The 12,294-nt window shown below is 45.9% G+C and overlaps 1 protein-coding gene across 1 annotated transcript in view; it reads left to right on the forward strand.

Annotated features, from left to right (window-relative positions):
* The window catches only part of LOC144595456 (interleukin-13 receptor subunit alpha-2-like), a 60,801-nt gene extending 52,369 nt beyond the window's left edge, over positions 1-8,432 (forward strand). Inside the window, exons 9-11 of the mRNA XM_078402964.1 lie at positions 1,641-1,734; positions 6,357-6,441; positions 7,945-8,432. Coding sequence (XP_078259090.1) covers positions 1,641-1,734; positions 6,357-6,441; positions 7,945-8,031 — 266 coding nt within the window. The 3' untranslated portion in view covers positions 8,032-8,432. The remainder of the gene's footprint in view (positions 1-1,640; positions 1,735-6,356; positions 6,442-7,944) is intronic.
* The last annotated feature ends 3,862 nt before the right edge of the window (positions 8,433-12,294 follow it).

Genomic DNA, 12,294 nt, shown 5'->3' on the forward strand with positions numbered 1-12,294 from the left:
TCCTCACATCCCCCTCGCCCCCTCCCTTCCCTGCCCCCCACTCCCTCCCTCCTCCCCCTCCCTCCCGCCTCCCCTCACCCTCCCCCTCCCCCCTCCATTCACCCCCTTCCCTCCCTCTCGCCCCTTCCCCCCCACTCCATCCCACTCAACCCCCCCTTGTCCTCCCTTCTCCCCCTCCCTCCCCCTCCATCCACTCCCCTTCCCCCCCTCACTCCATCCCACTCAACCCCCCTTGTCCTCCCTCCTCTCCCTTCCCACCCCCTCCGCACTCCATCCACCCCCCTCCCCCTCGCCCCTTTCTCTCCCCCCCCACTCCATCCCCCTCAACCCCCTTGTCCTCCCTCTTCCCCCTCCCTCCCTCCCCCCCTCTCTCCCCTCCCTCCATCCCCTCCCTCCCTCCCTCCCTCCCTCCTCCCTCCCTAGGAGATAGATTAAACTTTAAAATGTGAATAACTTAAAAAATATAACACCAATTTCAATGAAACTTCTTCCATCAGCACCAAAGGGACGGCGGTGAGTAAGGTGGGCCTAAAATTGTCGCGCTATCGTGTACCATTTTGGCTGTTGTTCAGGAACAAACAAACAAACAAATGAGAGTTTTAGTATATAGATGTCTATATTCACTCCCTACAATCTTCATTTTCAGCTTAGTTTATTGTCACGTGTACCGAGGTACAATGAAAAGCTTTTGTCGCGTGCTAGCCAGCCAGCGGAAAGACAATACATGATTCCAATCGAGCCATTTACAGTGTACACATACATAAGGGAATAACGTTCAGTGCAAGGTAAAGCCAGTAATGTCCAATCAAAGATAGTCCTAGGGTCACCAATGAGGTAGATAGTAGTTCAGGACTGCTTCCGGTTGTGGTGGGATGGTTCAGTTGCCTGATAACAGCTGGGAAGAAACTGTCCCTGAATCTGGAGGTGTGCGTATCCACACTTCTATACCTTTTGCCCGATGGGAGAGGGGAGAAGAGGGAGTGGCCAGGGTTATTACAGGGTCCACAGAAAATATTGGAATTTTCTGTTACTCTACAGCCCCACGGAATGGCCCAGCTTAGAGTCGTCCCATTTCTAACCTCAATTATTTGAGCATTTTCATGCACTTTGATTGTAGTATAGGTCCTTTCAGTTTTGGACTGAGCTCTTCCCTGCAACAACCTATTCGAAACAAGAAACATCGACAATTCTAAATGAGTAATAAACAAGATTTATATTGTACCTGTATCACACTGTACTTTTGCATATTCTCCGTATGGTGGCATAGCAGTCGGGTCATTGCCTTACAGCGCTCACGGCGCCAGAGACCCGGGTTCGATCCCGACTGCGGGTGCTGTCTGTACGGAGTTTGTACGTTCTCCCCATGACCTGCGTGGGTTTTCTCCGTGATCTTCGGTTTCCTCCCACACTCCAAAGACGTGCGTACATGTTTGTAGGTGAATTGGCTTGGTATTTGTAAATGACAATGGTATTTGGTATTGACAATGTAAATTGTCCCCAGTGTGTGCAGGATAATGTTAATGTGCATGGATCGATGGGCCGAAAGACCTGTTTCTGCTCTGTATCTATAAACTAAATGTGACAATGAATGTAACAACTTGAAATGTCCGTTATGACCCTATGATAATGTTTACTTGCAGAGCCCAAGAAGACGTTAAATGGCCGCATATTTGTGCTTGTACTGATTATAATCCTTATATTGGCAGGACTGCTTCTAAGAATAATTTTCAGAAGGTAACTCCATACCCAAAGGTTTATTACAGTATGAATACATCTTGATTTATGCACCTACTCCTATCTTCTTAAGATCATAAGTGATAGGAGTAGAATTAAGCCATTCGGCCCATCAACTACTCCACCATTCAATCATGGCTGATCTATCTCTCCCTCCTGATCCCATTCTCCTGCCTTCCCCCCATAATTCTGACACCTGTACTAATCAAGAATCTATCTATCTCTGCCTTAAACATATCCACTGACTTGGTCTCCACAGCCTTCTGTGGGAAAGAATTCTACAGATTCGCCACCCTCTGACCAAAGAAATTTCTTCACAAAATGCTGGAGTAACTCAGCAGGTCCGGCAACATCTCAGGAGAGAAGGAATGGGCGACGTATTTCGTGTTTGCTATCTCAGTCTGAAGAAGGGTCTCGACCCGAAACGTCGCCCATTCCTTCTCTCCTGAGATGCTGCCTGACCTGCTGAGTTACTCCAGCATTTTGTGAATAAATACCTTCGATTTGTACCAGCATCTGCAGTTATTTTCTTACACAAAGAAATTTCTCCTCATCTCCTTCCTAAAAGAACGTCAATAGACAATAGACAATAGACAATAGGTGCAGGAGTAGGCCATTCAGCCCTTCGAGCCAGCACCGCCATTCAATGCGATCATGGCTGATCACTCTCAATCAGTACCCCGTTCCTGCCTTCTCCCCATACCCCCTCACTCCGCTATCCTTAAGAGCTCTATCCAGCTCTCTCTTGAAAGCATCCAACGAACTGCCCTCCACTGCCTTCTGAGGCAGAGAATTCCACACCTTCACCACTCTCTGACCGAAAAAGTTCTTCCTCATCTCCGTTCTAAATGGCCTACCCCTTCACATCTTGTGTAGGAAGGAACTGCAGATAAACCGAAAATAGACCCAAAAAGCTGGAGTAACTCAGCAGTTGAGGCAGCAACTCTGAAGAGAAGGAATGGGTGATGTTTCGGGTCGAGACCCTTCTTCAGACTGGTTAGTGATAAGGGAAATGGGAGATGTAGACGATGATGTGGAGAGATAAAGAACAATGAATGAAAGATGTGCAAAAAAGATACCTTGCGTGTTTCCTTTATTGCATATCTTACATTCACTCTTCTTTATCTCTCCACAACATCGTCTATACCTCTCGTTACCCTTATCCCTAACCAGTCTGAAGAAGGGTCTCGACCCGATACATCACCCATTCCTTCTTGCAATGGCAGTTTCTATACCTTCTCAAAGTCCAACTTCGATAGCTATTATTGCCCGGGGATGGGGCGGAGGTATACCTTACCCACACACCGCACACTGAGATAGCAAACACGAATCTTCCAAACGCTGTTTCGTGATGAGTTGGTCTTTATTAAAGTAGCACAGATCAAAAGAATACTTCATAACTTTTCGTTCTTATCAACTGTTTCTTCTTCAAACAATACAGTCGAGACCGTGTGGTCGTGGTCATGGTCATGGTAAAAAACTGCATTCCCTCCATCCTCCGAGACTAAACTGACCACCAATCTCTGTGGCCATGCCAGCCTCTTCAGATGTAGACACTCCCCATTACGTACCCAATCACTCCCCATTACATATCAAATCAGCATGCAAAAAAAATAATTATTAAACATAGCCATAATATAATGACAGTAACTAATCTAAGTGTAAATAGCTCCTACACCTCTCTCCAGAGACGCTGCCTGACCCGCTGAGTTACTCCAGCTTTTTGTGCCCTTTACACCTTGAGTCTCCCTGTGATTTGGATCCTGAGAATTGCATCGATCCCCCCCCCAGACGCCTTGACAAAGTCAAAGTCAACTTCGGTGGGGTTCTTCAGGTTACAGTTTTGTTTATTGTCACTTAACTGTCACTAAAAATTCTTAAAAGGATTGGACAGGCTAGATGCAGGAAAAATGTTCCCGATGTTGGGGGGAATCCAGAACCAGGGGTCCCAGTTTAAGAAGAAGGGGTAGGCCATTTAGGACTGAGATGAGGAAAACAATTTTCACCCAGAGAGTTGTGAATCTGTGGAATTCTCTGCCACAGAAGGCAGTGGAGGCCAATTCATTGGATGTTTTCAAGAGAGAGTTAGATTTGGCTCTTTGGGCTAAAGGAATCAAGGGATATGGGAAAAAGCAGGAACGGGGTACTGATTTTGAGCTGAAGAAGGGCCTCGACCCAAAACGTCACCCATTCCTTCTCTCCAGAGATGCTGCCTGTCCTGATGATTTACTCCAGCTTTCTGTGTCTATCTACCGATTTTGGATGATCAGCCATGATCATATTGAGTGGTGGTGCTGGCTCGAAGGGTCGAATGGCCTACTCCTGCACATATTTTCAATGTTACTATGTTTCTATGTCATGTGTACCGAGATGCAGTGAAAAGCTTTTGTTTCGTGCTATCCAGTCAGCGGAAAGACAATACACGATTACAATCGAACCATTTTGTACAGGGCCCTAGTGAGACCGCACCTGGAGTACTGTGTGCAGTTTTGGTCTCCAAATTTGAGGAAGGATATTCTTGCTATTGAGGGCGTGCAACGTAGGTTTACTAGGTTAATTCCCGGAATGGCGGGACTTTCATATGTTGAAAGACTGGAGCGACTAGGCTTGTATACACTGGAATTTAGAAGGATGAGAGGAGATCTTATCGAAACGTATAAGATTATTAAGGGGTTGGACACGTTAGAGGCAGGAAACATGTTCCCAATGTTGGGGGAGTCCAGAACAAGGGGCCACAGTTTAAGAATAAGGGGTAGGCCATTTAGAACTGAGATGAGGAAAAACGTTTTCAGTCAGAGAGTTGTGAATCTGTGGAATTCTCTGCCTCAGAGGGCAGTGGAGGCCAATTCTCTGAATGCATTCAAGAGAGAGCTGGATAGAGCTCTTAAGGAAAGCGGAGTCAGTGGGTGTGGGGAGAAGGCAGGAACGGGGTACTGATTGAGAATGATCAGCCATGATCACATTGAATGGCGGTGCTGGCTCGAAGGGCCGAATGGCCTCCTCCTGCACCTATTGTCTATTGTCTATTGTCTATTTTCAGTGTATCATAGTTAAAGTGAGATACTGTATGTTGCTGTAGGAATAGAGATTTAAGAGTGCGGAGCGATTGTAATATGTGATTGTAGAGCTGCTTCTGTGGCCAGCACGCAAACGGCCACCATCTTGGGCACCATCTTGAAAGCCTGGCACAAGTTCTTCATAAAATTGGCAAGCCGTCTACCTCACTCCCATCACAAGAAACATCTTGACAATCTTCTGTCAAATTTATGCCAACAATATGTTCAAAGGCATCTGGTTAAGAATGAATGAATGAATAAGTTTATTGGCCAAAGATGCGCACATGCAAGGAATGTGCCTTGGTGCTCCGCTCGCAAGTAACACCACGAACATGCAACATTACAGTTGTACATAAAGTAGTCAAATATGGCTTTTGACACAATGGCCTTCATCAGTTAGAGTATCGAGTGTAGAAGTTGGGAGGACATGTTCCAGTTGTATAAGACATTGGCGAGGCTGCATTGAGAGTATTGTGTTCAGTTCTGGGCAGCATGTTATAGGAAAGATATTGTCAATTTGGAAGGGGTACAGAGAAGAATTACAAGGTAGTTGGCAGGGATCGAGGGACTGGGCTGCAGGGAGAGGTTGGGCAGGCTAGGACTCCATGGCAAGGAGCTCAGGAGAATGAGGGGTGATCTTATGGAGGTGCATGAAATCATGAGATGATTAGATAGGGCAAATGCATTGAGTCTTTAATGCAGAGTAAGGGAATCAAGAACCAGAGGACATAGGTTTAAGGTTTCCTATAACAGGGTGACCAAAACGGAACACAATACTCCAATTGTGACCTCACCAGAGATGTGCACAACTGTAACATGACCTCCTATAATGACCTGCACAACTGCATAGTGGTCCAGCGGTAGAGTTGCCGCTTTACAGCACTAGACACCCGGGTTCGATCCCGACTACAGGTGCTGCCTGTATGGAGTTTGCACGTTCTCTCTGTAACCTTCCTGGGCTTTCTCAGAGATCTTTGGTCTTCTCCCACACTCCAAAGACGTACAGGTTTGTTTGGTTGATTGGCTTAGTATAAACGTAAATTGTCCCTAGTGTGTAGGATAGTGTTAATGTGCGGGGAATTGCTAGTTGGTGCAGACTCAGTGGGCTGAAGGGGCCTGTTTCCTAAACTAAACTAAACTAAAACGAAACTAAATTAAACAGTAACATGACCTCCTGTTGTAACATGACCTTCTATACTTAATACTCTGACTGATGAAGGCCAATGTGCTGAAAGCCTTCTTGACCACCCTATCTACCTGTGACGCTACTTTCAAGGAATAATTGTGATAATTCGAGGCCGACTTCGATCTTTCATCGAACATGGAAACAGAAAATAGGTGCAGGAGGAGGCCATTTGGCCCTTCGAGCCAGCACCACCATTCAATGTGATCATGGCTGACCATCCACAATCTGTAACCTGTGCCTGCCTTCTCCCCATATCCCATGATTCCACTAGCCCCTAGAGTTCTCTCTAACTGGAGCTCTATCTTCCATGTTAATGTGCAAAATAGTTGAAAAATGTGGAAATGTACCTAATATGAATTAATATATTTAACATTGCTTAGGTACAAAATCATTGTGTTCCGCCCAGTGCCTGATCCGCAGAAGAAGTTCAAGGAATTGTTTGAGGAGCACAACGGTGATTTTCAGGTTGGTGGTCAAGTAAAAAGCCTGATATGTCACAACCAGTAATTTAAATAAATATTGATTGAGTATTAGAGATGGATGTAATGCTTCATCAGCCAAGCAACTTATAGTTTCAAGTAAATATATACAATTAATGGCTTGTTCCTTGAGAGTCATAGTCATAGAGTGATACAGTGTGGGAAACAGGGCCTTCGGCCCAACTTGCCCACACCGGCCAACAATGTCCCAGCTACACTAGTCCCACCTGCCCGCGCTTGGTCCATATCCCTCCAAACTTGTCCTATCCGTGTACCTGTCTAATTGTTTCTTAAACGTTGGGATAGTCCCAGCCACAACTACCTCCTCTGGCAGCTTGTTCAATACACTCACCACCCTCAGATTCCTATTAAATCTTTTCCCCTTCACCTTGAACCTATGTCCTCTGGTCCTCAATTCCCCTACTCTGGGCAAGAGGCACTCTTAAGCATATACGTACAGACGGATATCGGAGTCCAAGTCCACAACTCCCTGCAAATGGCAACACTAGTGGATAGAATGTAAAGAAGGCACATAGTATGCTTGCCTTCATTGGCTGTGGAATTGAGTATAAAAGTAAAAAACCTATGATGCAGCTTCAGAGGACTTCAGTTAGGCCACATTTGGAGTGTTGCATGTAGCTCTGGTCACCCCAATACCAGAAGGATGTGGAGGCTTTGGAAATGGTGTACAAGAGGTTTTACCAGAATGGTCAGGCAGTATCTCTGGAGTAAAAGGATGGGTGATATCTTGGGTCTGGACCCTTCCTCAGTGAGACATCACCCATCCTTTTTCTCTAGAGATGCTGCCTGGGCTCCAGCTCTTTGTGTCTATCATTGGAATAAGCCTGCATCTGAAGTTCCTTTTTTCCTACTTTACCAGAATGATGCCTTTATTATTGGGGATGAGCTTCAAGGAGAGGTTAGACAGACTTGGATAGTTTTCTCGAGAGCACCAAAGGTTGAAGGAGAACCTGATAGATCAATATAGCATTACGAGCGTCTGTCGAAAGTCACAACTTTTTTCCAGGGTGGAAATGTCAAATACTAGAAACAGCGTGGAGACAGGCCTTTCGGCCCACCAAGCCTGACCGACCAGTGATCCCTGTACACTAGCGCTATCCTCCGCACCAGGGTCAATTTACAATTTTACCAAAGTCAACTTAACTACAAACCTACGGAGTGTGGGAGGAAACCTGAGCACATGGAAAAAAACCTACAGGGTCACAGGGAGAACGCACAGAATCTGTACAGATAGCACCCTTAGTCAGGATTGAACCTGGGTCTCTGGCGCTGTAAGGCAGCAACTCTACCACTGCACCACTGTGATGATCGGTGATCGATGAGGGCGATCGAAGGTCGGGCTGAACTCGGTGGTCCGAAGGGCCAGTTTCCACGATGTATGTCGAAACCAAACGGTCCACTTCTGCTACATCCAAAAGTAAAACCAAACACAGATGTACTAACCTGAGTTTTTTTCCTTCCTCAACAGAAATGGCTGGGCTACCAGATACCAATTTCTAAATATGAAGAATGTAGCACAGTTGTCATTGAAGAAAGCATCAGAAGTGATGTTTAAGTTAAGAAATCTGCTCCTACCATCAGCTCTTTGTATACCTCAGAGTACCTCCTCAATCCTTGTGTGAAAGCAAGTAGCCATAAACAATTGTCATCGTCGATCAAGAATCCTCACGAACAATCTTGCAGGAGAATCATTGACCTGAAACATTACCTTAATAATAATAATAATAACTTTATTTGGATAGCACTCTTCATACAATTGAATGCAACCCAAAGTGCTTTTCACAAAACACGCAGGTCTAAACAAAAATACAATTTAAAACAGTAAGGACATAGACAGTTAATAGCATATGCAGCACAGATTAATATAATTATATATAATTATATATAATTATTATGTTATATATATTCCTTTATTTGTCCAACACTGGGGAAATTTGCAGTGCTACAGCAGCAAAGTGGTAGCAAGAGACATTCATTATAAATAAAAATAAAGATAAGGATAATTGTCATCATTTGCTGTGTTTTTCCATTAGATTTTTTTTTTAGATTTGTTTTTTTTTAGATTTAGAGATACAGTGCGGAAACAGGCCCTTCAGCCCACCGGGTCCGCGTCGCCCAGCGATTCCCGCACATTAACACTATCCTACATTTGCCCAGCCAATTAACCTACATACCTGTACGTCTTTGGAGTGTGGGAGGAAACCGAAGATCTCAGAGAAAACCCACGCAGGTCACGGGGAGAACGTACAAACTCCGCACAGATGGCGCCCGTAGTCAGGATCCAACCTGTCTCCAGCGCTACATTCGCTGTAAGGCAGCAACTCTACCGCTGTGCCACCGTGCCGCCATGCTGCGCCACCGTGCCGCCCTGTTACTATTACTGTTGACTGGTCTGCTGGGAGCAGTGCTGGATGTGCAGTCTCATAGCAGCGGGAAGGATGGACCTCTTATATCTCTCCTTCACGCACTTGGGGTGAAGGAGTCGGTCACTGAAGGAGCTACTCAGTGCAGTAACAGTGTCCTGCATGGGGTGGGAGTCGTTGTCCAGCAGTGATGTTATCTTTGCCATCATCCTCCTCTCTCCCACCACCTGCACTGAGTCGAGGGAGCAACCCAGGACAGAGCTGGCCTTCCTGATCAGCTTGTCAAGTCTCTTCCCCTCTGCTGCTGAGATGCTGCTGCTCCAGCAGACCACTCCATAGAAAATGGCCGATGCAACCACTGTGTTGTAGAAGGTCCTTAGGAGTGCCCCCTGCGCTCCAAGGGACCTGAGTCTCCTCAGCAGATTAAGTCTGCTCTGGCCCTTTTTGTACAGTGCATTGGTATTTTCGGTCCAGTCAAATTTATTGTTAAGGTAAACGCCCAGGTACTTATACGAGTCCACCCTCCCGATGTCCATTCCCCGGATGTTCACCGGTGTCGGGGGGACCTGGCTGCGCCTGCGGAAATCCACCACCATCTCCCTGGTTTTCCCCGCGTTGATCCGGAGGCGGTTCCACTGGCACCAGTCCACAAGCTCCTTGATCAGTTCTCTGTACGCCTTGTCATTGTCGCCCGTGATGAGGCCGACGATGGCAGAGTCGTCAGAGAACTTCTGTAGATAGGAGTCTGCAGAGCTGTGCCTGAAGTCCACAGTGTACAGGGTGAACAAGAATGAAGCTAGCACTGTTCCCTGCGGAACAGTATAAAATAAAATATAAAATAAAAAAATTGAGAGTGTAACAGGACAAATAACGAAAACACTGAGGTTAAATACAGAGTCCCATATACTATAGGAACCCACAAGCTGCTGAAGGGTTAGTTGAGATAAATTCAAGAGAATAAAGGTAATTTGTACAATGTCATCAGTTGAAAGGTTGATTGAAAAGATAGGTTTTTAACTGAAGTGTCGTCTGGATGGCTGAGTAATTACAGTATTACTGATTTTATTCTGAATGATTTTATTTGAATGTCAGCTTTGCCAACTGTAAAGTAATCTATGGAAGACAGGGCCCTGGTGAGACCGCACCTGGAGTACAGTGTGCAGTTTTGGTCTCCAAATTTGAGGAAGGACATTCTTGCTATTGAAGGCGTGCAGCGTAGGTTTACTTGGTTAATTCCCGGAATGGCGGCACTGTCATATGTTTGTATACACTGGAATTTAGAAGGATGAGAGGGGATCTTATCGAAAGACATAATTACATAACTACACACTCCAAAGACGTACGGGTATGTAGGTTAATTGGCTGGGTAAATGTAAATTTTTTAAAATTGTCCCTAGTGGGTGTAGGATAGTGTTAATGTACGGGGATCGCTGGGCGGCACGGACTTGGAGGGCCGAAAAGGCCTGTTTCCGGCTGTATATATATGATATGAAACATATAAGATTATTAAGGGGTTGGACACGTTAGAGGCAGGAAACATGTTCCCAATGTTGGGGGAGTCCAGAACCAGGGGCCACAGTTTAAGAATAAGGGGTAGGGCCATTTAGAACGGAGATGAAGAAAAACTTTTTCAGTCAGAGAGTTGTAAACCTGTGGAATTCTCTGCCTCAGAAGGCAGTGGGGGCAAATTCTCTGAATGCATTCAAGAGAGAGCTAGATAGAGCTCTAAAGGACGGCAGAGTCAGGGGGTATGGGTAGAAGGCAGGAACGGGGTACTGATTGTGAATGATCAGCCATGATCAAATTGAATGGTGGTGCTGACTCGAAGGGCCGAATGGCCTCCTCCTGCACCTATTGTCTATTGTCTATTGACATTTCAAGTGTGCCAAATGCAGTTGTCAAAACCGTGCCTCTTTCCTGCAGCAAACACGTTTATACTTGCTCACAAAAGAAGTGGTAGAGCTGCTGCCTCATAGCACCGGAGACCCGGGTTCAATACCTCTGTGTGGAGTTTGCACGTTCTCCCTGTGACTAGTGTGGGTTTCCTCCAGGCGCTCCGGTTTCCTCCATCACCTCAAGGACGTGCGGGTTTGTGGGTTGATCGACCTCTGTAAAATTGCCCATATTGCGTAGTGAGTGGATGTGAGAGTGGGGCTCCATAGAACTAGATTACATGGAACATAGAAGGAGGGAAGGAACAAAGGGGGACCCATTGTGGAGGGGGACCATGGTGAGGGAGGGCGGGGAACACTGGACAATGGAGGACCCAGCGTTAGGGGATTGCCGTGAAGAAGGGGATGGAGGAAAACAAAGTGGGACCTACCTTGGGTGTGCAAGCAAAGAATTTCACAGTGACTGGTCACATGAGACAATAAAGTATTCCATTCAATTCAATCTTGTGGTGGAGCTTTTAAACAGACGTGGCTGTGGTAGCGAGTCTGGGTCAAAACGTGGTCGTAGAGTACTAAACAGACCCGAAACGTCACCCATTCCTTCTCTCCTGAGATGCTGCCTGACCCTCTGAGTTACTCCAGCATTTTGCGATACCATTCAATCGAATAATCAGAATGGGGGATCGATGGTCAGCGTGGATTCGATGGGCCGAAGGGCCTGTTTTCATGCTGCAGCTCTCGAAACATTATACCCGCCAATGCGCCAATGAATAAAGAACAATGCATATCAATAAATAATTTTCCAGCACATTGGCGCAGCGGTAGAATCGCTGCCTTACAGCGCCAGAGACACGGCTTCGATCATCACTACGGGTGCTGTTCGTAGGGAGTTTGTACATTCTCCCCGCGACCTGTGTGGGTTTTCTGTGGGTGCTCCGGTTTCCTCGCACACCCCAAAGACATGCAGGTTTGTAGGCTAATTGGGTTGGTAATATTGTAAACTGTCCCCAGTGTGTGTAGGATCGTATTAATGTGTGGGGATCGCTGGTCGGCACGCACTCAGTGGGCCAACGGGCCTGTTTCCACACTGTATCTCTAAAGTAAACTAAATTGTGAAAATTGGTTCCAACACAAATAGATACGGAAATATGTTTGTTTTTTTCCCACACTGGAGGACATTGCTTTAAGGCGAGAGGGGAAAGTTTTTTTCACACAGAAATGTTTTCACACACAAATGTTTTCACACACAGAGAGAGAGGAAGGGGGGGCCTGGAACGCATTGCCAGGGGTGGTGGTGGAGGCAGATACTAGAGTGACCTTTAAGAGGTCTAAAGATAAGCACATGGAGGAATAGAGAGATATGGATCGTGGGCAGGCAGATGAGATCAGTTTAAATGGGCATCATGTTCAGCACAAACATTGCAGGCTGACAAGCCACATTCCTCTGTTGTACGAAATTCTGAAAAAGAACAAATATGTGAATATAATTATAACTTTTTATTTTTGTGTACTGACACTTCTGATTTTTAGATTTATATTGTATGAGATTTTCGTCTGCTGTTT

Source organism: Rhinoraja longicauda, chromosome 7 (genome assembly GCF_053455715.1).
Source record: "Rhinoraja longicauda isolate Sanriku21f chromosome 7, sRhiLon1.1, whole genome shotgun sequence".
In the NCBI taxonomy this organism is placed as follows: Eukaryota; Metazoa; Chordata; class Chondrichthyes; order Rajiformes; family Arhynchobatidae; genus Rhinoraja; species Rhinoraja longicauda.